The sequence below is a fragment of the Tiliqua scincoides genome, chromosome 1 (assembly GCF_035046505.1).
Source record: "Tiliqua scincoides isolate rTilSci1 chromosome 1, rTilSci1.hap2, whole genome shotgun sequence".
Classification (NCBI taxonomy): Eukaryota; Metazoa; Chordata; class Lepidosauria; order Squamata; family Scincidae; genus Tiliqua; species Tiliqua scincoides.
This window is the reverse complement of record NC_089821.1, coordinates 26,026,180-26,049,011: the sequence shown is the minus strand read 5'-3', so window position 1 is coordinate 26,049,011 and position 22,832 is coordinate 26,026,180. Positions and strand designations below refer to the sequence as shown.

The window sequence follows — 22,832 nt, the reverse complement described above, 5'->3', positions numbered from 1 at the left end:
CGTGACTTCTGATTTCATGGAGGAAACTGGAAATCATGACTCTCGCGCAGTTGGGGCAGTCTGAGCCTGGCAGAGGCAGCGAGCAGACACGTGCTGCCTCTGGGAAGCTCAGACTGGCCTCTGGAGGCAAGGGGAGCAGAGCTCCTCTTGCCTTTGGAGACTTGGGGAGTATACCCCGCAACAACCACATGACAAGCAGTAATCGTCGCGTTGGCCGTCGCATGTGCGATCTGGCATTGGCCAGAACATCGCTAAGGAGTGCACACCTTTTATTTTAGACTTGATGCTGCCATGGTATGTGACTGTATTTGCGGAAATGTTACAGATCTGTACTTTTAACAGGCTACTAGGTATATGCTTTTAACAATGATAGTTAATGGGACTGGGTAAGTGTGGGTAGGATTGCAGCCCAGGATTGTTAAAAATTTCCTGCTTGATGATGTCGCTTCCAGTCATGACATCAGTTCCGGTGGGTCTTGACAGATTCTCATTCTAAAAAATGGGTCCCTATGCTAAAAGTTTGAGAACCACTGCCCTAAGTTACATTTTCTCTTCTACGCCAAATATAAAATAGCTATCCTAGAAACTGACATTTATTTATTTAAGTGATTTTTGTCCTAATCTTCAGCATAAATTTCCCAAGACAGCTAAGAGCAAAAATGGGTGTGCATCAGAAGCAGTAGTCAAGAAGTAAAACATCATTTTCTTTTTTTAAAAAGAGGCTGAAAGACGCTACATCTTTCAATAAAAAGCATGGGAAGATAAAATTGTCCTAACATTAAAAAAATTAACAGAGTAGATTCCCAGTTGTGTCCTTGGGAAAAGTATTCCTCAGTCGGGGCACTGCCACTGAAAATGCAAAGCTCGGGTTTGCCTAGGTGGGGGTTGAGGAAGACTTGAGAAAGTAAGTAGGTTCTTCTGGAAGCAGGCAGTCCTTACGATACTTTGGCCGCAACCCATACATAGACTGTGTTTCAGGTGAACTTGCAAGAGGCTAGGGCTGGCACTCTAGTGGAGACACCATGTGCTGAGCTATGACATATGTCCCCAAATGGTGTGCGGAATTGGTGTGATGATACCTTTGGTATAAAAAAGGTACTCAAGCTGCTCATTCCAGTAGACCCTTCTGAGAGACTTATTTTAAAATCTTAAGATTTTTAAAACCTTAAAATCTTCTCGGTTGCAGTTGCTCGAGTTTTCAGGTCTCAAGAAATTTTCAAATACCATCAATGTGCTCAGAACAAAGAACGGAATGACCATGTGGTTTGTTTTGCAGCAGATTTCAAGCATGGTGGGAACCAAAGGGAGTCTATGATTATCTGAGGAGCATCTGGAAAATGGAGATACCTCTTACTATGTTTTAGCATAATGATAGGTAGCGAGTCTGTTTCTGATCAGTTCCTAGTTTAGTCGCCGCATCCCTGGTGGGTGGCCTCCAGTGGCTGTCCATCTGAACAATTTGATTCGTGGAGGGAAGTAATAATGCCTCTTGACAGAAAGAAGTATTTGATTCATTACCAGATAGCAAGTGGAAAAACAGCTGTGGTTTGTCTTGTCGGCTGGAGCATCGGGGTGTTTTCTTAAAGGGCCCTTTGGGAAACAGGTGTTTTGAACTGCAAACTTGCATTTCCAGGAAGGTTTATGTTGGTTTCCAATGTTTGGATTCCTTGCAGAACATGAGTGAAAAACGGAACGACTGCTTGGGGGAGATGGTGACTATCAAGACAGAGCCCTGCTCTCCATGCCACGAAGAGGAATATGGACAACTTTGGTAAGAGAGTTCTCATAAAGCCCATGCATTGCAAGCCTCTACCTTCAAGGAGCCTTTGCATGTTGATTGACCTGTCAACAAGCCCTGTGTGCTTTCATGGACGTCTTCTGTCTGACAGAGAATGTTGAAAGTAAATACTGACATAACAAACCATTGACTGCTGGACTGGGAGCAAGCCCTAAGCCCCATTTTGCCTTTCCTTTCCTCGCCTAGCTAAACTGAAAATATTCTAGTTTGTTAAAGCGCGGTTTCACTCTCATCTAGGTTTTGGGTGCGTAGGGCTGCCACCTTACAATTCAGCTCAAGTTCACGCAAGCACTGGGTACCATTATGATATGCATATGTAACTATACAGCATTGGCATTTTTGAAAGCATGTGCAAATTGAAGCTTTTAAAACTGCAATAATGAAAATTCCAAAAATATCTTATCGTTTTTTGTGCCTTATTGCCACCGATCTCTTTGCTCTAAAGTTTCATGCCTACCTGCTGTGTTTCCCTTAATCAGAATCAAGGCCGTTTATTCTAAACCCTTATTCTAAACCGTTTATACTAAACCCTGGCATTGGGTTAAGACAAGGATGTCAGACATGAGTCCCACAGCCTGGATACAGCCCCCAGAAGCTCTTTATCTGGCCCCTATTATAATAGGGCTGTTTCAGAACTCCCCTTTCTGCAGTGCAGCTTTGACTGAGGCATCACTCCACAGAGCACTTTGCAGCTGCTGAGCTTTAAAGTGACACCTCAGCAGAAGCAGCTCTGCTGAAAAAGTAGCCGCACTCTCCCATATCTTGAAAACATTATCAAGATTTGCACATTTTCTCTTCTGTCATTTGCAGTTGATGAGTTCCTATGTGAGAACAAAGTGCTTATTCTTGACCATCATCTTCTTAATGACGTCACCTTTTGCTCAATGGTGTCACTTCCTGCCCTCAGCAGGTGCCAGGAACCTTATTTGGCCTGCTGAATGAAATGAGTGTTACACCCCTGGGTTAAGAGAAGTAAAGGTCCAGTCTTTTTATACACTGATTTTTTTTATTCACAGATTAGACTCAACACATACTGCCACTGCAGATACCGTGTTTCTCTGAAAATAAGACCTACCGCGAAAATAAGACCTAGAGTGTTTTTTTGAGAATTGCTGAAATATAAGACCTATCCCAAAAATAAGACCTAGTTGTGATCAGGGCCAGGGCGGGGAGGGGCAGGAGGGGTCTTCAGGCGGGACGGGTGGACAACATGACCGGGAATGCTGCACTCCCGCACGCCACCTAGAAAGCACCTGCTGTGCTGCCTTGGGCAGAAGACGCTGAGGAGGAGCTGAGGCAGGAAGCAGCAAGTGAGGCAACCCTGCCCACCAGGCTCTGAGGCTCTCCACACCTTCCAGGTAGTAAGTCCCTTTAACTATAAAGGGACTGACTTCTGAGTAGGCAGGCAGGCATCCTCCTGGGTGCTGAGGGGATATTTTTGTACTTGAATGACTGTGGATTGTTGTACATTAAAAAAAATAAGACCTTTCCCAAAAATAAGAGCTAGTGTGTTTTTTTAGGGTAGTGTGTAGTCTGTAGTGTGTGTCTTACAGTGTGATGCATGGATTATCTGTTCATAGGAAATAGAATAGGATCTGTGAAAAGGAGGAGTATAAAAGGAGTTTGTATCTGTGAAAAGAGAGAAATTAGCATGGGGTAGGGTTGGGAAGATAGTCAGCCGAGCAGTTATTTCATTTCCTGACCACAGTTAAGTAAGGTATCTTTTTAACCAAGTAATGATCAGCATTGTGTTAGGCTCCCTCTGGCCATTCTCTATAGATTGCAGACATCATCCTAAAATGAGCAAACAAAACTCATTGCAGTGGCACCGATCACAGTTACTTAGCCTGCTTTTTGGTGGAGTTGTGCTTGGTGTAGCAGTTACCCTTTTTACATGATTTACAACACAATCCTAGGCATCTGTTTTCAATGATACATTCTCAGAAAAGTGTGTATAGGATTGCAGCCCTAGTCTGTTCAGTTATGGGCAGCTTTGAGCTCAGAAATCATCCAGAAGAACCACAGCTGCTGCTTAAAGATAAGATATAATTGCCAAGATGTTGGATGGTCCAAGAAAGCTTATATAACTTGACAGAAGTTTTTTTTGTTTTTTTAAATGCTTGTCTTGCTCTTTAGGTAATGTTTTTTCTCTCTCTTTCTGCACCTGCTTTCTGGTTCTACCAGGATATTCCAGTCTTACACCCCCTCTTTGTTATCTTGCTTTCTCTTCAGCTCAGGAAAGGGTGACTCCCAGTCTGTTGATGTGGAGCCGAAGAAACTGAAAGGAAAGCAGGATTTGATCATGTCGAAGAGCTTTCAGCAGGTGGACTTCTGGTGTAAGTGTTTCATTACTGGACAAAATGCTGCTCTACTCAGATTTTGTCTACTGTATTTCTTGGATGCCACCCTGTCACTGCCAACAGTTGACTAGCAGCAGGGCTAAGTCGTCCCCTGCTTCTCTGAGAGTGCAAGTGCATAGCTGGTCCATACCACCAGCTGTCTCGTCAGCAAGACAAAAGGGCATAGGTTGCAGAATGGAAATTGAACAGGATTATTGATGGACAGACATAGTCTGTGCCTGACATATCTTTAGATCCCAGTCCTTCCTGCTTCATACCCTTGTGAGTCTGGAGTATCTGTCTTTTGATCCTTGGACTGGTGGTATACATTATTATTATTAACAGTATTTATATACCGCAAAGTTACAGCAAAAATCAAATAACTGAATAGTCTCCTGTCCCGAAAGGGCTCACAATTTAAAAAGATGCAGAAGAACGCTAGCAAACAGCCCCAAGGAAAGACACAGTGCTGGGGTGAAGAGGGACAGTTACTCTCCCCTGCTAAATATAAGAGAAACACTAGTTGAAAAAGGACCTCTTGCTCATTTAGGAAGGGATTACGCTATTATTATGGTGAAATATGTCTTCTGCTGAATGTAGTATGAGTGATGCAATCAGAGATATACTCTAAACATTATAGGGAACAGCACAGGCCCAACCGATTCCTTTCAGTTCCATGATTGTATGAAGTGTGCCTTCATCCTTTGAACAACTACATGTTGTGCCTCAGTGTCCATGGAGGTTCCATTCCCAGAATGCTTGTGGATGCCAGAATTCACGGGTCGTGAAACCTGTAGGTCAGGCATGCCAGACCCTCCAAACACGACCGGAGCACAGCTTGACCATGTCCACCCTCGGCCTCTGAATGCCTCCTAGAGGCAGAAAAGGGAAAAAAAGCTACTGGGAACACCTCCTGGCCCTCAGAATGCCTTTTAAAGGCATGAAAACATCATTTCTGGTTTTTGCTCTGAAAACTGGAAGTAACTTTTTTTTTTTTGTCCTCAAGAAGGCATGCGGAGGCCACCTGCAGCCTCCCTGGGCCTCAGAACACCTTCCAGACATGACTGGAACACAGCTCCAATGACATTTGGAGGGTTCAGGTCAGGCCTGATTGGGGCCCAACGTAGGTCAGGGGACTGTAGATGTTCAGGCACCACCTGTAATTGACTTTCTGTATTAATGATAGGGTTGAGCTGAAATTACTGTGCCGGGTTTTGGGGGAGTCTAGATCAGGGATTGCACAACTTCCTCTTTGGTCAAGGTTGTATAACTTTTAAGACTGCACGTCAACCCTGACAAAATAGTCTCCACAACTTTTTTTTGATGAACGTATTTACTAGTCTGGCAAGTTCTTCCTCATCAAAAGGGCAAGTTTTGAAGTGGAAAAAACAAAGCCTATAAAGCACTTCACTGCATCCTAGTTAATGTCTCAGATTCAATGCCTCAGAGTAATTCCTGTCTTCTCCTCCTACAGTCTGTGAGTCCTGCCAGGAGTATTTTGTGGATGAATGTCCAAACCACGGCCCACCCATGTTTGTAGCAGATGCTCCAGTACCCATTGGCATCCCTGACAGAGCTGCACTGACTATCCCACCTGGTATGGAGGTGGTAGAAGAGCCGAATGGGGAGCGGGATGTGCGCTGTGTGAATGAGGTTATTCCCAAAGGCCGCATCTTTGGACCATATGAAGGGAAGCTCTCTAGTCAGGATAAGTCGGCTGGATTCTTTTCTTGGCTGGTGAGTATCGCTAGTGGTGTAACTCTTGAAGCAACCAGTGGAGCTAATGCTTTGTGTCGTCATCGTCGTCATCATCATCATCATCATCATCATCATCATCATCATCATCATCATCATTATTATTAATAACAATAACAACAACAACAACAGTATTTACTGCTTTTCAACAAAAGTTCACAAAGTGGTTTACAGGAAAAAAATCAAATAACTAATGGCTAAGAAACTAATGGCTTTCTTGCTAAGAAAATGAAAGTTCACAGCCAATCTTCCTGTTAATGTGCTTTTTAATTGTTTTTTTTCAGATTGTCGATAAGAACAATCGCTATAAATCTATAGATGGGACAGATGAGACTGCATCAAACTGGATGAGGTGAGTCTGATTCCTATCTCTATGGGTTCCTCTCCCCTTCAAAGGGTTTTATGGTTCAGAGGAGGAATGATATGTATTACTTCTTCATTTCAGAAAATGATTACTGTCTACCTGAAGGCTTTCATTTTTAAAACATTCTTATAAGAGACAGTTTTCCATTTTCCCTTCTACTTCTGCATTGAAGGGTTTCATGGGGGAGAGGGGTCAGGGTTAAGGATTTAGATTATCATTTAAGGCATTGGTGTCAAACTTGTTTCATACGGAGGGCCCAAGTTAGCATTCATGGTACTTGCTGAGGGCCGGAAGTGACATCATTAAGCAGAAAGTGACATCGTTAAGCGAATGATGGCCAGAAATAAGCACTTTGTTCTCGTGTACAAACTCATTAGGTGCAAATGACAGAAGAGAAAATGTGCAAATCTTGTTCAGATTTTCAAGATATGAGAGAACCCAGTTATCAAGCTGGGAGAGGCCAATTATAACTAGGGCTGGATAAATTGCCAGGGCTGCATTTGGCCTTGTCTGACACCCCTGATTTAACCACTGATGATACTTTCTTTCTCTGGTTCTTTAATTCCTCTGTGTGTGTGTGTGTGTGTGTGTGTGTGTGTGTGTGTGTGTGGTCAAAACAAAACTGTGTTCTTTTTGTTTTAAAAATAATTTATCCATTTTAATTCTATTGCTCTTGGCAGGTGATTTAAAAAAGGTGTTGTTTTCTGTGCATTTCTAAAAGGGGAATTCTACTATAGTATTCTTGTTTGGGTTTATTTGTCCTGCTAGTTGGCTATGTTACTGGTTATAATGGTACAGCTGGAAAAAAGATAATTGAATCATATATGCTAAACAAGGGAATATTCCCGTTTTTCATTCCGAAAGTTCTTTTACTACCTCTTTCTGACTTTGCAAAATCACACTCACTCCTATTTTATTGAATTCCTTGATCTCTTCACTTGTGGAAAATGGGCCATATTGGTCAGAAGTGTGATGTGGCTGCTTTCTTGTCCCTCAGCCTGGAGTGAGAGAGTATTCCATTATTTATATGCTTCTCTCCTTCTAAGTTGGCTCCATAGCAGCAGAACCCAAAACCATTTTGAAGATACCGAGAACGGTGTTTTGATTTTCCTGTTCAACAGTACAAGGGAGAAATTGTTTTATCTGTTTGGATTATTATTATTTTTATAGCTGTAGGCACCCTTTCTACCCCTCTTTCCCCCAAAAAGAGTGCAACATCAAAGTGGGTGGGATAAGACAAATTAGGTTCCATCTCCACCCAAGAGAACACACTACGCTTCGATAGTCTGTTTGTAGCTGTTTATGGCAGTCTGGTTTGCACACAGTGTTAATAAGTGAAGCCAAGTTGCCGGGGAGGAATGGCCATGCCCAGCAGGGCACCCCCTTTGGAGTTGATGGGCCTGGAGATGCCTAGAGCTGAGAGCCAGACCCTTTGCCCCTGGTAGAGAGCCTTTGGCCTGGATTTGTGACCACCAGAGCTTGGGCTACTTTCCCCTTGTTCTGCCATTCTGACCTTTATCCCTTTGCCATTCCTTTGAGTCTTCTTCCCCTTTTTCTGTCTCAGCCTTTCCTCTCCTTCAGCAACCCCCTCCAGCTCCTCCATTTTCTGATTAGCTTTACTCTTCCAGCATTGGTACCTCTTTTCTGAAACTCAGCAAAACTCTCTGCTGGGTTCCTTCTCTTAGACTCCATTCTTGTCTCTCCCCCCCCCATTCCCTCCTGTGGCCTTTCTCTCTCTCTCCATCATCTCTTGTCTTTCTTATCTCTGCCCCTCCATTCCTATCCTTACTGCTTCTGAGGCCAGCCACCTTGGCAGCTTCACCTCCTCCCAGTCAGCTCAGCTCCCCCAGCCAGCTGCCTCTTGTTTCAGTAGCTCCACAGCATCAGTGATGCTTCTGCCTTTCCACTGGACCATTTCAGCGATGTGGAGAGGGGAGATTGTTACCCATGCAGCCAGTCTATCCTCCATATCTACTCTACCCAGGCTTCGCACACTGGAGAGGACACTCTGTTCCAGAACCACTATTCAGAGCGCAATACCATAGTCTTCCGAGACTGAAGGATGCCAGCATCATCAATGATATCACTTCCAGGCACCTTGGAGTCAGAGGAACAGCCCCATACTGCTCCACAGGAAGGCAAGGGATCTCAGAACTGTGTTCATTGCAGCCTACAGTTCCCCAATAGTTTGCAAAAATTACTGTTACTTTATCATACCGCTATAAGGCTGTAATAAGAGTTCTCATCCTAAGGCACAGAAAAATTATGATCAATCAGTTTGCATACTCGTAGTAAACAGAGTGCGGCTGGCTGGCCCCAGCACAATCAAACACACCACGGTCTACGGCATCTCCTTGTGACCAAGACTGTAATCCTCTTCATATTTACTGAGAAGGAAATCCCATTAAAGCTACCATGACTTGAACATGAGTGAACATGTAGGGTCATGCTATAAGGTTGAGAAGCATGGAGGTATGCTGGCTACCTTAGTCAGGTAGCCAATGGCAAGATACTAGTTATGTTTATAGTTCTTTTTTAAAAATCATACATAAATCATGTTTTGGTTTATGTCTGTAGCATTCCATCTGTGATAAGTTCATTCAGCTGAAGAGCAAATCATCTATATTATTGTTTGATTTGACTCACCACTACCGAGGTCCACCTTTAGGAGCAAGAATCCTGGTCTTTAAAGCTATTTTTCCACTGATTTGGTATCCACTGATTTTTTTTAATCCACTGGGGGTTCCAGAACAGAACCCCAGTGGATAACAAGACACAGCCTGTATAGCCATTAATAATCACCTCACTGTGTCATACCTGTGTCCTCCCAGGTCTGTTTTTAAAATCAGCTGGGCATTTACATTCATGAAGATAATGACCAACCCTTGTTGCTTGTCCCAGGATAGAGTATTAAGGAGATTATTCCTTCTGTATATGGAGGTCCTGTACGTTACTGCCTGTATAACCTCTTTGTCATGTATTTTGAAAATCCTTTAAAAAAACTCTGAGCTAGTGGCTTATAACAGTAAATGCCACAAGTCAATTATGTGTTTCATGCTGAAGTACTATCTGTCCTGAAACCTACTGCTAGATGAATGTCTTGCTCTTGAACTAAAAAAAATTACATAACTAAAGATGAAGTGATCATGGACATCGCAGTTGAGAACCTATACAGTACTATGTGTTCTCTGATAGAATTGATTTCTATAGAATCCTGCTTACCCAATTTGCAGACAAGACAAAAAGGTACTTGGGAGTTAAAAGTATATTGATAAACTGGAGAATTGAGAGAGAGAAGTGTTGGCCTAAATCAATAAAGATTGGCAGCAGTGGACTAGATTTTAATCCTTGAAATTCATTGCAACTCCTTTGATGATTGCATGGAGTACACAGCAAGATTGTTCTCTTTCTGTGAATTGCTAGGATTTGAGGTAGTGATGCTCAGACAGTTAATTTGACTTGTGAAGCTTAATGGTGCTTTGAATGTTGAATAAAAATCACAGAACAATTACAGGTCCAGCCTAGTTATACTTGAATTTTTTATACACAGATTTGACTCAACACAAATGGCCACTGCAAATGAGAAAGAATGTGTTGATCCCTGGAGAAGGGGAAAAATGCACCCCTTTAAAATCAGTTTAAAAAACTGAACAGTCCTTTAACAACAGCCTCCTTAATGAGAGAGAGAGAGAGAGGGCAGCTGGCTGACAATCCATCAATCCTTCTCACTCCAGGTGACCCCTCCCTTCCCCCTGAGCACGCGAAAGAAAGGTGATCACTTTGCGTTGGTGAAGGGAGGGGCTGAGTGAAGCGCCTTTCTAAGCTCTTGAAGGAGGACTGATTGATGGATTGTCTTCTTAATGACTCTTATCTTACATCACAAAGGTCAGCAAGGCTGTTTTTAAATCACTGGAGCAAAGAAACTTTGTTTTTTAAATGGATTTACTATAGTGTTTTGTTTTTTTTTTCCCATCCATGAATGCGTGGAACAGAACCCATGCGAATAATGAGGCTCAACATGTATAAGTTTTTTGCAAATACCTTTGTAAGTATACATTCCTTGTAAGTGTTCAGAATTTTATTTCTTTATGTACAGGTTGAGACTAATTATTCGCATGGGTTCCGTTCCAAGCACTGGATAAAAAAAAAAACACACTATAGTAAATCAATTTAAAAAACAAAGTTTCTTTGCTCCAGTGATTGAAAAATAGCCTTGCTGACCTTTTGACTCTAAGATAAGAGTCATTAAGAAGACAATCCATCAGCACTTCACTCAGCCCCTCCCTTCACCAGTGCAAAATGATCATGTTTCTTTCAAGTGCTGGGAGAAGGGAGGGGTCCGAAGGAGAGAGAAGGATTGATGGATTGTTAGCCTGCTGCCCCCCCCATATTAAGGAGGCTGTTGTTAAAGGACTGTTCAGTTTTTAAAACTGATTTTAAAGGGATGCATTTTTCCCCTTCTCCAGGGATCAGCACATTCTTTCTCACTTGCAGGGGCCATTCGTGTTGAGTCAAATCCATGTATAAAAAATCCGTGTATAAATAGGCTGGACCTTTACATACCCATGCCTACTATTAACCTCACTGACAGCGCAGTCCTATCCAGATTTACTCAAAAGTCAGTCCCACTCTGTTCAACAGGGCTTACTGTCAAGTAAGTGTACACAGGATTGCAGCCTGAGCAAGTCTGGTATTCTTTAAAGCAAATTGTTATAGCTCAGTAGTGGCAAACCTATGGCATGCATGCCAGAGGGGGCACTCGGAGCCCTCTCTGTGGGCACACGGCACTGAGCCAGGCAGCCTGGAGAGGGGCGCTGAAGCAGCGTGTCACTTTAAAGAGAACGGAGGCTTTTTCCCAGCCTCCGCGTGTTGGGAGGGCGGGCTGCTTCCCTCCCCCCTAAGCTCACTGCCCTCCTCTCCCATCACCCCACCTGCCCCGAGTTTGTTTCCCTTTTCAATTTTGCGTGCTCTGCAGGCTTAAGGTCCCTCTTTTTCCCTTCCCCAACTCTCCAGCAGACTCGGCCAATCAACATCCAGAAGGCTCCTGGCTTTTTCTTTTGGAATGGCTCAGGGCCCTTCACTGGCTGACCACCAGCCAATGCTGAGCCGCCCTCCTCCTCTGCCATTGCAGGGCCTTTCTGTGAGCAGCTCCCTACTCAGCACCAGGAGAGGCTTTTCCCCCACAGCACAGGTGCAGCTGGGGGTGAGCGGCGTAGCCAGAGACAAGTCCTGTGTGTCTACTCAGAGGTAAGCCCCATTACAGTGGATGAGGCTTACTCCCAGGAAAGAGTGGCTGGGATCGCAGCCTTGGAGCCCACCTGTGCGTGTCTACTCAGAAGTAAGCCCCATTAGAGTCAATGAGGCTTACTCCCAGGAAAGAGTGCAGAAGGATTGCACCATTGGAGCCCACTTCTGTGGATGGGGCTTTTTAAAAAAAAAAAAAAAAATTTCTTGTGTGTGAAAATGAGCAGTGGCAAGGTCTTGCAGCCACCCCTTCCCTGCCAATATTTCTTTACCCAGCTTGTAATTACTCTGTGCAACTCTTTGCCACAGGGAGCAGTGATGACAACTTGCCTAGATGCCTTTAAGAAGGGATTGGACAAATTTCTAGAGGAAAAGTTCATTACGGGTTACAAGTAATAGTAGGTAAAAGATGTCAATGTACGAGTTGTTTTTTCTAAACTAAAACCTCAGTATTCAGGCTAAATTGCCGTGTTGGCACTTTGCGATAAATAAGTGGGTTTTGGGTTGCAGTTTGGGCACTCGGTCTCTAAAAGGTTCACCATCACTGTAATAGCTGAAATTAGGTTCAACAGAATACTGAAAAGTTAGTCTTTAGACCAAGTAACAGAAATACTCAAGCATTCCCCCCCAGGCAAAGTAGTGATCATATGACCATTTCACATGGTCCTATGTAAGCTTCCTTGGCCATTTGGAGGAAATATTCCTTTTCATTTGGAAGTGTTCTACTCTAGGGCTACTTCACATGATACTGTAGGCACACCTCAGTGTTCTTCAACATATGAGAATTGTTGAGGGTCTTTGCTATGGGCTTTTCATGCACACATGTGGTGGGAAGTGTCAGTTCCTCCTAAGGAGAAAAAAAGATCTGAATGTACCTTACTATGACAAGAGGTGGCGTCTTGGTATGTGTGAGGTATCCATTCTCGGACCTCCAGCAGATAACTAACAGTTTCTGCCCCTTTAATCCCTTCGCCTCCAGAGGACTTTCTGAAGCCCCCAGAGGCTGAACATGTCCACCTATGGCCTCTGCTGGCTTCAGAATGCCTTTAGTAGGCAAAAAAAGCTATTTCTGGTTTTCTGACAAAAATCAGATTTTTGTGCCTTTTAAAAGGGGCTTCCCCAGCCCTCAGAGTACCTTTCAAAAGCATAAAAGTGTCACTTCCAGTTTTTGTTGGAAAACCGGCTTCTTTGCCTACTGAAGGCATTCTGAAGCCTATAGAGGCTGCAGGCGGATGTGTATGGCCTATGTGGGCTTCTGAAAGCCCTTCAGAAGCGACAGGAGCAGAGCTCTAGTTGCCTCTGCAGGATTCAGATCCACAAATAAAAATCCATGATTAAATAGGAATCAATTTGTATATCCTAAATCTGTCCAGGGCAAAATGGAAAAATCCATTACGGGTTATAAGACATGATGTGTATGTGCAACCTCCTGATTTTAGAAATGGGTTTTGTCAGATGCAAGGGAGGGCACCAGGATGCAGGTCTCTTGTTATCTGGTGTGCTCCCTGGGGCATTTGGTGGGCTACTGTGAGATACAGGAAGCTGGACTAGATGGGCCTATGGCCTGATCTAACGGGGCTGTTGTTATGACCCTGAAATAGTTGACAATGGGTGGAAGTTATGGGCATTTAGCCTATAAAGACTCATTTGCAAACCTCTTGTGAAGTAACGTAGATGTCTGAATATGCTTACAAATACGCTTTACAAATTTATTTATTTATATCCTGCCTTTCTCTTCCCGTTGGGAAGTGCTCAAGGCAGCTAAATGATTATTTTTCCCACACTATAAAAGGAAATGTTTTCACAAAACTGTCTTTTATCCTCCTCCTCATGCAAGCAATGCACAAGGTTTTGAAATAAATAGTGATTCTCCACATCCCATACTCTTTTTTTTTTTTTCTCAATCGCTTTTTTACCTATTTTAATTAATGTTCACTTATGCTGTTGGGTGGGTTTTGAGTAAACTCTTTGAAAAAGATGATATTCTTTTTTCATCTACAGTACAAAGAAAAAAACAACTTACTTGGGAAGAACAATGTCTTAATCCTGCTAACGTCTGAAATGTAAAAAAACAGAGGAAATTAACTTTTTCAACAGTTTTTCATAGTCAGATTTAACTCATAAAATACCTGGAATCACAACTGAATTGAATGTTCAATGGTCAATTTTTTTTAAACAAACGAATTCTTAAAGCGATATATCCCTAAAATATTTTTTTATATCAAATATCTGCAAACAAGATTTTTGCAGATGGTTAAATCCCTCAACATGGTATAAGGGGCTCCAAATACCTGCAAATATAAGTGTATAGGTACACAGATATATACAGTCTATGTATACACAGATATGTGTAAAGCTTATATCTGCTACAAATAGCACTTGTGTGTTCCACCTGCCTTGATGGATGCTATTTTAGAAGCAGATATCTGCCAGTTCTTTTGTTTAGTGAAAACTTCAGGAACTGTTGTGTGAATGGGGGAGAAGAACCTCACCAAGCTGGAGATGAATGCATAGCTGGCCTGTTTCTTGCTTGTAGTAGTGTGGGTGCTTCACATTGATTTCCTTTTACCCATTTGTGCTTTGTGGGGTGTGGAACCCAAGGAACATGACAGAACGAAAGAGGAAGCCCAAATTCTCCAAGGAGGAGCTGGACATTCTGGTCACTGAAGTGACCCGGAACGAAGTCAGGCTGTTTGGACGGGAGACAATACGTCTATCCCATGCAGACAGGGACAAGATCTGGGCAGGGATAGCCAGAAAAATTACATCGGTGAGCCAGGTGCCCAGGTCTGTGAAAGATATTAAGCACAGATGGGACGACATGAAGAGAAGGACCAAAGACAAACTGGCGTTCATGCAGAGGTCCCTCTCCAGTCCCGGCAGCACGGGGAGGCCCTCGGCCATTGTCCTGACCGCCCACGAGAGAGCCATCGAGTCGACGCTGCATTCGTCACACCAGATGCACGGCTTCCGGAGAGCGGATCTGGACGTGGTTGACAGCCCATCGACCAGCTGTAAGTATTGCCTCTCCTCCTCTGTCCCCCTGCTGTACAGATCCCATCTGATCAAGAAGTGTGTTGTGTAAAAGGTCATGCTGCCCAGCTAGGGAAGTCCCGCCTTCTAATTAGCGTTACCTGTTTTGCTTGGGTTCTTCCCAACCTGATGCCCTTTTCAACCTTAGTTCATGAGTAGATTGTGTGGAGTCGTACATGGAGAGAGTTGGTATAGGTTATGTTATTTTGGTTAAATTAGCAGAAAAGGTAGGTATTGTATCACTGTTCCAAGTCTGTGGAATGGCAAAGGCCACACAGAGATCTTGCACTTATAGCACAAACCCATGCAGAGAGAAAGAGAGAGAGAACCAGACATTTAAGTCAAGTACCTAGAATCAGTTAATCCAGTGCGTGGATAACTTGGAGATGGTTCACAGATTCATAAATGTAGAAACTCTTTACATTGAGGATAAGTGAATGAGTGCAACATTACCCATCCCTGTGCACCATGTGAATTTTCCATTATGGGGTGGTGTTACCCTAAATTTCCATGACCTTTTATTGCCCCTTTTCACAACTGTACACAAATATATTCACAAGCTGGTCGGCAGCAAGCAAATTTTACACTGAAGAGCTCAACATCAAAGAAAAATCCCTGAGCCTTTTCTGAGCCTGGAGGAGGAGGAGGCTTCTGGATGGTGCACCAAGCCTCGGAGACAATCTGAAAGGAGTTAAATGTATTGCTGCTCTCTGAGTATCTCAAAGTCCAATCTTATCCAACTTTCCAGCAATTATGCAGCCGCAGTGCAGCTCCAAGGTAAGGAAACCAATGTTCTCTTACCTTGAGGAAGTCTCTGTGACTCCCTCTCCATTACAGGATGCAGCACACGTCCCATTGGCATGGCTGCCTCAGTGCTGGAAAGTTGGATAGGATTGGGCCCACAGTGGATGACCACAACATAGGCAGACCCCTATCTGTATTCCCAGCTAAGGAGTTAGGAAGACACTCATGCATCCTGGCTCTTGAATATGATGTAATAACATCAAAACCCGGTCTGTGCCTCACCACTGGGGCAGGGGGAACGGAAAGGGTCTCGATGAGCAAAGTGTTTTGGCAAACTTGTGGATCTCTACCTCTACTGGATTTCGGAAACTAGGGACAGTATTTGACCTTGCATGTATCCAGTTCAAGTAGTATTTATAACGCCCAGCTCTTGCCTCTTCAAAATTAATATTTGTTTTTTTGCTGGCAACTCAAAGCTCCTTATCCATTCCTTGTGATATTAAGGAACTATCACACATGTATGATAACTATTTTGCATTGCTTCTGAAGAAGCAAGCAATTGACTCTGTGCATATGGTATTCTGTCCATAGCAGTGGTCTGCATTTTCTTTTTGTTATGGTGGGCCAAAGCTTGGGAAACTTCCATAAACTCTGACCATTTATTCTCTTCCATTTCCCCTCTGCTTTACTATATTACATTGGGCAGTGGTTCAGCTTAGAGTTTTATAGCCATAGTTGGTGATACAGGCAGGATGGCATTAGAAAATGATTAAAAGGCCATCACCATCATCTTGTGTTAAATGTAGATTGGACTGCTAGGCAACTTGACCATTCCACTGAAGTATGTTCAAGCTTCTCTTTGCCCTTTAATTATTCTGTACTGGTGCTGAATGTGCTCCTCTGGATCAGGCTTGGTAGTAAAGAAAGGCATGCATTTCTAGGGTTCCAGCATGCTTGCCTTGGAAAGAGGAGCTGCAGTGTGTTTGGCAAAGTAGAATTGTGAGTATGGCCAGATTGGTCTTGAGGCTCCTTCCTTCCCTCCCCCCTTGACTTGTAGTGTCATTTAAAACACACTAATGTTGAGTTGGGCCAACAGTCCACCTGACTTCAGTACTTGTCTACTCCAGTAGGAAGTAGTTCTCCAAGATCTCTAGCAGGGGTTTTCCCCAGCCTTGCTAATGTGGTCCTTTATGTAGGACTCTGCTGGAGAAGTATTTATTTATTTGGAGCACTTAATACTCCACGTTTTGACCAGCAAGGCTTCCAAAGCAGCCTATTTTTTAAAAATTGTTTTTATACATAAAATACAAGCATATTGTGTCTTTAAAACTACGTACAATAGACAATGACACCACGCCAAAACCAATAAAACTACTGTTTAACCCAATTAGGGCTTAAAGATATAAAAGGCTGGTTGTTTAAAAAAAATAGTTTTCACCTGATGCTGATAAGAAAGCAAGCAATAATTGTGTTCTTATGTTCTTAGCTCTGTGCTAGCCTCCTTCCTCCCCCAGGTAGGTATTCCAAAGGGGAGACACCACCACCAAAATGTCCTGTCCTCCTTCACCATCAGCCTCACTTTAAATGGCATGGGAGCTTGGAGGAAGTTATCTGAAATTGAACTTGAAACTTGGGCAGATTCATGTGGGAGAAGGTGGTCATATCTGTGCCCGTGGGTGTACACACGCAACATGTATGTGCTGCCTGTAGGGCTTGTGGGCAGATATGGGTTAAGAGACCCTGGTTTCAAGCTGTTCAGGGCTGTAAACATTCAAGCCAATTGTGCTCAGACATGAAGTAGTGCCAGGGTTCTTGATTCAAAGCTTAAGTATGATTCACTGGCCCAGAACCAGTTATCAATCTTGCCACTGTATTTTAAACCAGTTTTCAGGCAGCCATTAAAGGCAACCCCATATATAAGGCATATGCTGGGCTATGAGCTCTGACTTGCCTTGCGCTCTCAGGTTCCATAGAAATGCTGTTTAAAGGTGCAGTTATTCTCAGAGAGAGAGAGAGAAAGCAGTTCCCCACAACCAGATCTGCTTGCATTCAGCCTGATGTTTGGTCAACTTGGGGTTTGAAAATGTAAGAGATGCATTTTTGTGTACCCTTAAGAGGCTCTCATGTCCATTATTTTGGTTTATATTTTATATCCCAGCCTTGGCCTCTTAGCCTGATGCCTTGTGACTTCAGAATCACAGTACTCAGTCATATAATTTAGTGAGACTAAGCAAACTGTGCAGTGCAAACTCAACAAATAGCTCCAGTACCATTATAGCAATGATGGGCAGAAATAATTATCAAATAACAGATCTGTCATGAGCAGCCCAATGCTAACTTGTGCTGTAACAGCCAGACTGAATAGCCTGTGCCATATCCAGTGCAAGACAGAGGGCAGCTGGAGGGGATATTTTTCCTCTTACCCCTAAGCAATGTCCTAGCTAGCCCTATGGGGCTACTTGGATCTACACCAGCAATTGTGCAGGTGCAAGTCCGAGCAGCCCATGTAAGGCTTATTAGCCAGGGATGGGGATTAGGATTCGGACTGCCCAGTTTTGGCCAATCCCGCCCTCCCCCCAGGCCCAATCCACCTCCTAGTCCACCCTCTTATCACCACTCCCACCCTGCACTAGCCTGCTTGGGCCAGCACAAACTTACCAGGTCAGGGCCTGGCTCCAGCATCTGGGAGCCAGCATAGGCCTAGCCATTTCTAGAGAAGGTGCAAAAAATGCTCTAGATTCCTCTTTTAGATGAATATAGGCACACTTGCACTTACCAGTGGAGAGTCTGGGAACCCGCTTTTCATTCCTCATTGCTAGGTACTTACTCTGTATACAGCATATCAGAGGAGGCTGGTTGCACTTAGAATATTCCAGTACTTCAGCCTGGCCCAGAAAGAGAGGCACCAGAGAAGAGAGAAGTTCTACATAGAGTTTGCTGTTGACTGTTTTACTTGGAATACTTACTGGAGTCAACCACCCAGAAAAAGAGTAGTTTTAATTAATATTCACCAGTCCATTATAGCATTTGGATATAAAGCATGCAGTGGGCACATCTCTAGAGTTCTTGTAAATTAGTAGAACACTGCCTTCAAGCACACTGTTTTTGTGTCCTTGCTTTTAATAATGTGATCCAGTTACACTGGGTGCCCAGGTCTATGTAATTTTCTCTGCTGAGGAGGTTTGCTCTCTTGTGGTTAGCTGGTCTCCTCTATTTCTTAAATGGACGTTACAGTATGTTTAAAGGAATCTTATAGACATTCTTGAAAAGCTGTCTATCCAAATTCCAGGCAAGATTGGCTTTTCCTGGATTTCTTCAAGTAGAGGTTGTTTTTTTAAAAAATAAAAATAAAAAACTTTTTTTCCTGCAATTAATCTGGTCTTTTATTTTCTGTTTCAAGCTGATGAAGGTGAGGAGGTGCCCAGCTCTTCGCAAAAACATCACTTTTCGTCGCTACAAAGGGATACAGAAGATGACCAGCTATCCATGCCATCTTTTGTTCAGTCTTCAACTTACTCAGATATTATTAGCCAAAGTCGGGAAGTGAAACACCCAAACCTGTGTTCCCAGTCCTCCTGCAGGCCCCCTCGGCTGCATGCCCGAAACCCACCAGGCTCTGGCTTTGACCATCAGCTTTTGGACTCCCACACCCAGCAGACGGAACTATTCAGGCAGTTCTGTCAGGAGCTGGTGACGATCCACAGAGACATGGCAAGTAACATGCACACAATTAGCCAGAGGATGTCTGACCTGTCTGGACAAGTCAACCAGATGTGCCAGACACTGACCAAAATCAAGGATGAGCTCCAGTCTTTGAATAAGAGTCAGGTCTGTAATGCTGGCCAAGGGATTAACCTGCAGACAACCTCATCAAAGGCACCCTTTGAACCTAAGGCAGAGATTAACCAAAGTCATCCTAAACAGACTCCTCTTGCTCTGGCTACCAGGTCACGGAAGAGGAAGTATCACTTTTAGCTTCCTTTGTGTGAAACAGAAAAGAGCAGCTGATGCCAAGAAATTGGCACATATTCCTCAACATGATTACTGGGTGAGACTGTGGGATTTCCCTTTTAGTAATATTAATTATGGCAGCTCAGTAGCAGTCATTTATCTGTGTATTGGAAGCCTAGCATCCAACATGCATTGGAAGCTGTGGAACCTAAATAAAAGTATTTGAATTATTAGAGCCTGCCCTCTGAAGTCAAGGTGCATTTAAATCTGTGTCCTTGACCTTTTCTGCTCAGGAAATGTTATTTATGCAATTAAAACAATTCGTGTAAATATTCCCCCTTCTTCCCCCCCCCCCCACTGTTCTGCATAGGGCACTGTGTAGATGAGGATCTCAGAGAACTGAAGCACTGTCACAAATGAAAAAAGCTCACACAAACTGCCTATTCTCTCAGTTTTAGTTACAGGGTATTAAGGCTTTGGTTTTGGATGTTAAGATGGGTGAACATTGGCAAAGGGCAATACAGTGATACAGGAAGAACGCTTTCTAAACTAAAGGGTGAAATGTTCACTTCCCAAGTTTGCAAACAACCACCAACAGACTTCATTTCCTAACCTACTTTGTTTTCTCTGAAACTCAAGTGGAAAACCCCAGGTGTTAACCACAGAGCCCCTACAGAGGCAATGGTGTGGTAGTCCGTTGTTTATATTGCAGCATGTCAAAGTGAGCTTCAGAAATGCAGTTACTTGGAAGTTGCCCTGAGATCAGTTGCACTTACCATGCAAGTGGCAAGTTCTGGGAAAGGGTTCCGTTGAACAGTCTCCTCCTGGCTTTAGTTGTTGTATTTCTATGTTTGCGATACTTGAGAATATGGCTAGTGGACATGCTTGTCTGCAAGCATTTTTTTTTTTAATGAGCTTGCATGACCTTGGAAGGGAAAAAGTGGATTTTGCAGAAACAAATAATTGGAGCATGCACAAATGCCAGCTGAAACACCAGTATAATCCTCTTGCTTCAGCAGAATTGTTTTATTTATGCAAGGGGCTACAAACAGATAAGATGCTGCCATCCAACCATCGTGTTGTCTGTCAAAGATTTGCTAGTGTGTGTTTTTATGTGCCAATGTACTCCTTAAGATGGTGAAGGGCAAATGAAAACATAAACATATTGCTTGATTTATAGGACATGACACCTTTACTAGGTCAAAATTGTAGCTTCACTAGGTCTGTTAAGGGTTAGCTATGGCTTGGCTAAGATGTTTCAATATTACCATCACTTCTGCTTGTAGCGCATGTAGTTAAACTGCATGTGCACCGCACCTCTTTCATGCTTGCACCTGTTTCCATGCTTGATGTCTAGCGCTGCATTAAACAGTTAGTTGCAACAGATACTCCCCTAAAGGCACTGCAACAGTGAAACTACATTTGCTAAGACCCCTTCTGTAGCAAGCATGATAAGATAAACTTGTGAAACTCTAGTCAAGTCACTGGATCTTGCTCCATGCAAAGCAATTCAGATTGTAAGCTCCCTAGGGCAGAAACCGCTATCTTGCTTATGTTAACTCTGTAAAGTACCCTGTACGTTTTTCTGGTGCTATATACGATAAATAAATGAGAGTGGCATTTATCACTAACTCCTGATAATCAAGTGTCTTGTGTGTGTTTGCAGGCCATTAGGGTAGCTAAGGTTGCTCAGCTTTCTTATTTGAAAGTTTTCCTGTGCAGCAATGTTGTTGCAACTACAAAATCAGCCTTGGAGAATTTCTTCTGAGGCAGTAGCATGTGGCAAGTGCGAACACCTGCCCTGGGTGCCACTTGAAGGGGGATGCTAGGCACAGACTTACCCATATTGTTGGTGCATTTCTGCACCACAGCCAGTGCACCAGTTTCAGGAGACCTCCAAAAAGAGGTAAATGTGTGCCGAAAAAATTCAAGATGTTTCCATATACCTGAAACAGAGGCGTTGCAAATGCACAACACTAGTGGGAAAGGTAATCTGTTTTTGCAATATTGCCCAGGGTACTGACATATAGATCCATATCTAAATAATAATCAGAAGCTGACCTCACCCAAGAAAATCTCAACAGGGCTGACTTCCCACCCCATGCTTTTTTCTTCCCTTTGGACAGGAATGAAATTTCAGTGCTTGCCATGGACACCAATTTCCTGAGATATGCCACTGTATTGAAGTCTGAGCCCTGCAAATCAAGCAACTAAAATTGTCAAGTACCGCTCACCTTTCCTGATAGATCTCGAGGCTTGATTTCTCTGGGTTTTCCAAATGAGGATAAGTGCTCTCCAATGTTTTTGCAACATCCAGATGGAGGATCTGAGTGGTTTTCCTTTAGAGCAGGAGAAGAAGCTGAAATCTAAACTTGAACAATGTGGGACCTTGGTATAGTGAAACACATGCAATTTATATGCACATATGAAGGTATATCTCGTGTTTTATTTTTGAGGTGGAGAGTTGGCAGCAAAGAATGAATGTTCAGCTTCCAGTGCTTTCTCTGTATTCTCTCACAAGGTATGCTTCCTTGTACGTGATTCCTTAAACGTGGCATATTTTACATGCCCCTGTTGATCATAACACTGTGCTTAAACATATACTTTATTTCTTGTATACAATGCAAAATTATATTTGACTATTTTGTTAATAAATATATATACAATGTATATAGAACTCAAACTCTTTGTTGTGTCATTGTCTTCCCCTTCCTGTGAGTGTTTGAAGTTGTGCTTGTGAGATTTCGTTCCGTATCGCCTAGCAATGGCAACTTTCATATATCTCCATGGTCCACGATACTTCCAAGTAGCATTCACGTAGCAGGACACAATGGTCAGATCTGTTTTCCTAGGTTTCTTGAAGTTGCAATTTCTCCTGACTGCTCTGGTAGTCTGCCTCAGCAAGCCAGTTTTATGCATCCTTCCTATCTAGAAAAGGTGGTACGACTGAAAGATTTGAACTGCAATTGTTTGTTCTTGTGGTTGGCCTAGACCAAACGTAAGGCCTGTGGGCTGGATGTGGCCCCCGGAAGCTCTGTCTGGTCCCTGTTATAACTGAGCTCTTCCAGAGCCACTCTTTCAGCAGCGCCACATCTGCTGAGGCTCTGAGAGAGAGAGACAGGAGGACTCCTCAGAAGGCAAGGGACGCTATGGATGAAGGGGCAGACTAAGAGAGATGCTGCCGAGCTGCTGGAAGAGCCCAATTGTCATGTGGGCAACTCTTTCAGCAGCACCACTTCAGCTGTGGTTTCAGTTTGCAGAGCTCCTCTCAGTTGCTGGGCTGTGAAATGATACATCAGCAGAAGTGGTGCTGCTGAAAGAGCAGCCCACATAACAATTTTGCTTGATCATATTTTCAAGATACAATAAAGTTTTGCACATTTTCTCTTCTGTCATTTGCAGCTAATGAGTTTCGATGTGAGAACAAAGTGCTTATTTCTGGCCATCATCTGCTTAATGACGTCACTTCCATCCCTCAGCAGACACCGTGAATGTCATCAGCTGCTTAATGACATCACTTCCTGCTTAATGATGTCACTTCCTGCCCTCAGCAGGCACCATGAATGCTATTTGGCCCACTATATGGAACCAGTTGGATGCCCCG

At 43.3% G+C, this 22,832-nt stretch overlaps 1 protein-coding gene across 3 annotated transcripts in view; it reads left to right on the top strand.

Moving 5' to 3' along the window:
- PRDM11 (PR/SET domain 11) overlaps positions 1–22,832 on the top strand; it is a 48,753-nt gene that overhangs the window by 12,084 nt on the left and 13,837 nt on the right. For 2 of the 3 annotated variants that reach the window (XM_066610112.1, XM_066610111.1), the window contains exons 2-5: positions 1,674–1,771; positions 4,031–4,134; positions 5,612–5,874; positions 6,177–6,244. In XM_066610112.1, coding sequence (XP_066466209.1) covers positions 1,677–1,771; positions 4,031–4,134; positions 5,612–5,874; positions 6,177–6,244 — 530 coding nt within the window. In that variant the 5' untranslated portion in view covers positions 1,674–1,676. Of the gene's footprint in view, positions 1–1,673; positions 1,772–4,030; positions 4,135–5,611; positions 5,875–6,176; positions 6,245–14,101; positions 14,515–18,677; positions 19,418–22,832 lie in introns of those variants that run through there. The other variant, XM_066610113.1, reaches the window with a different exon arrangement.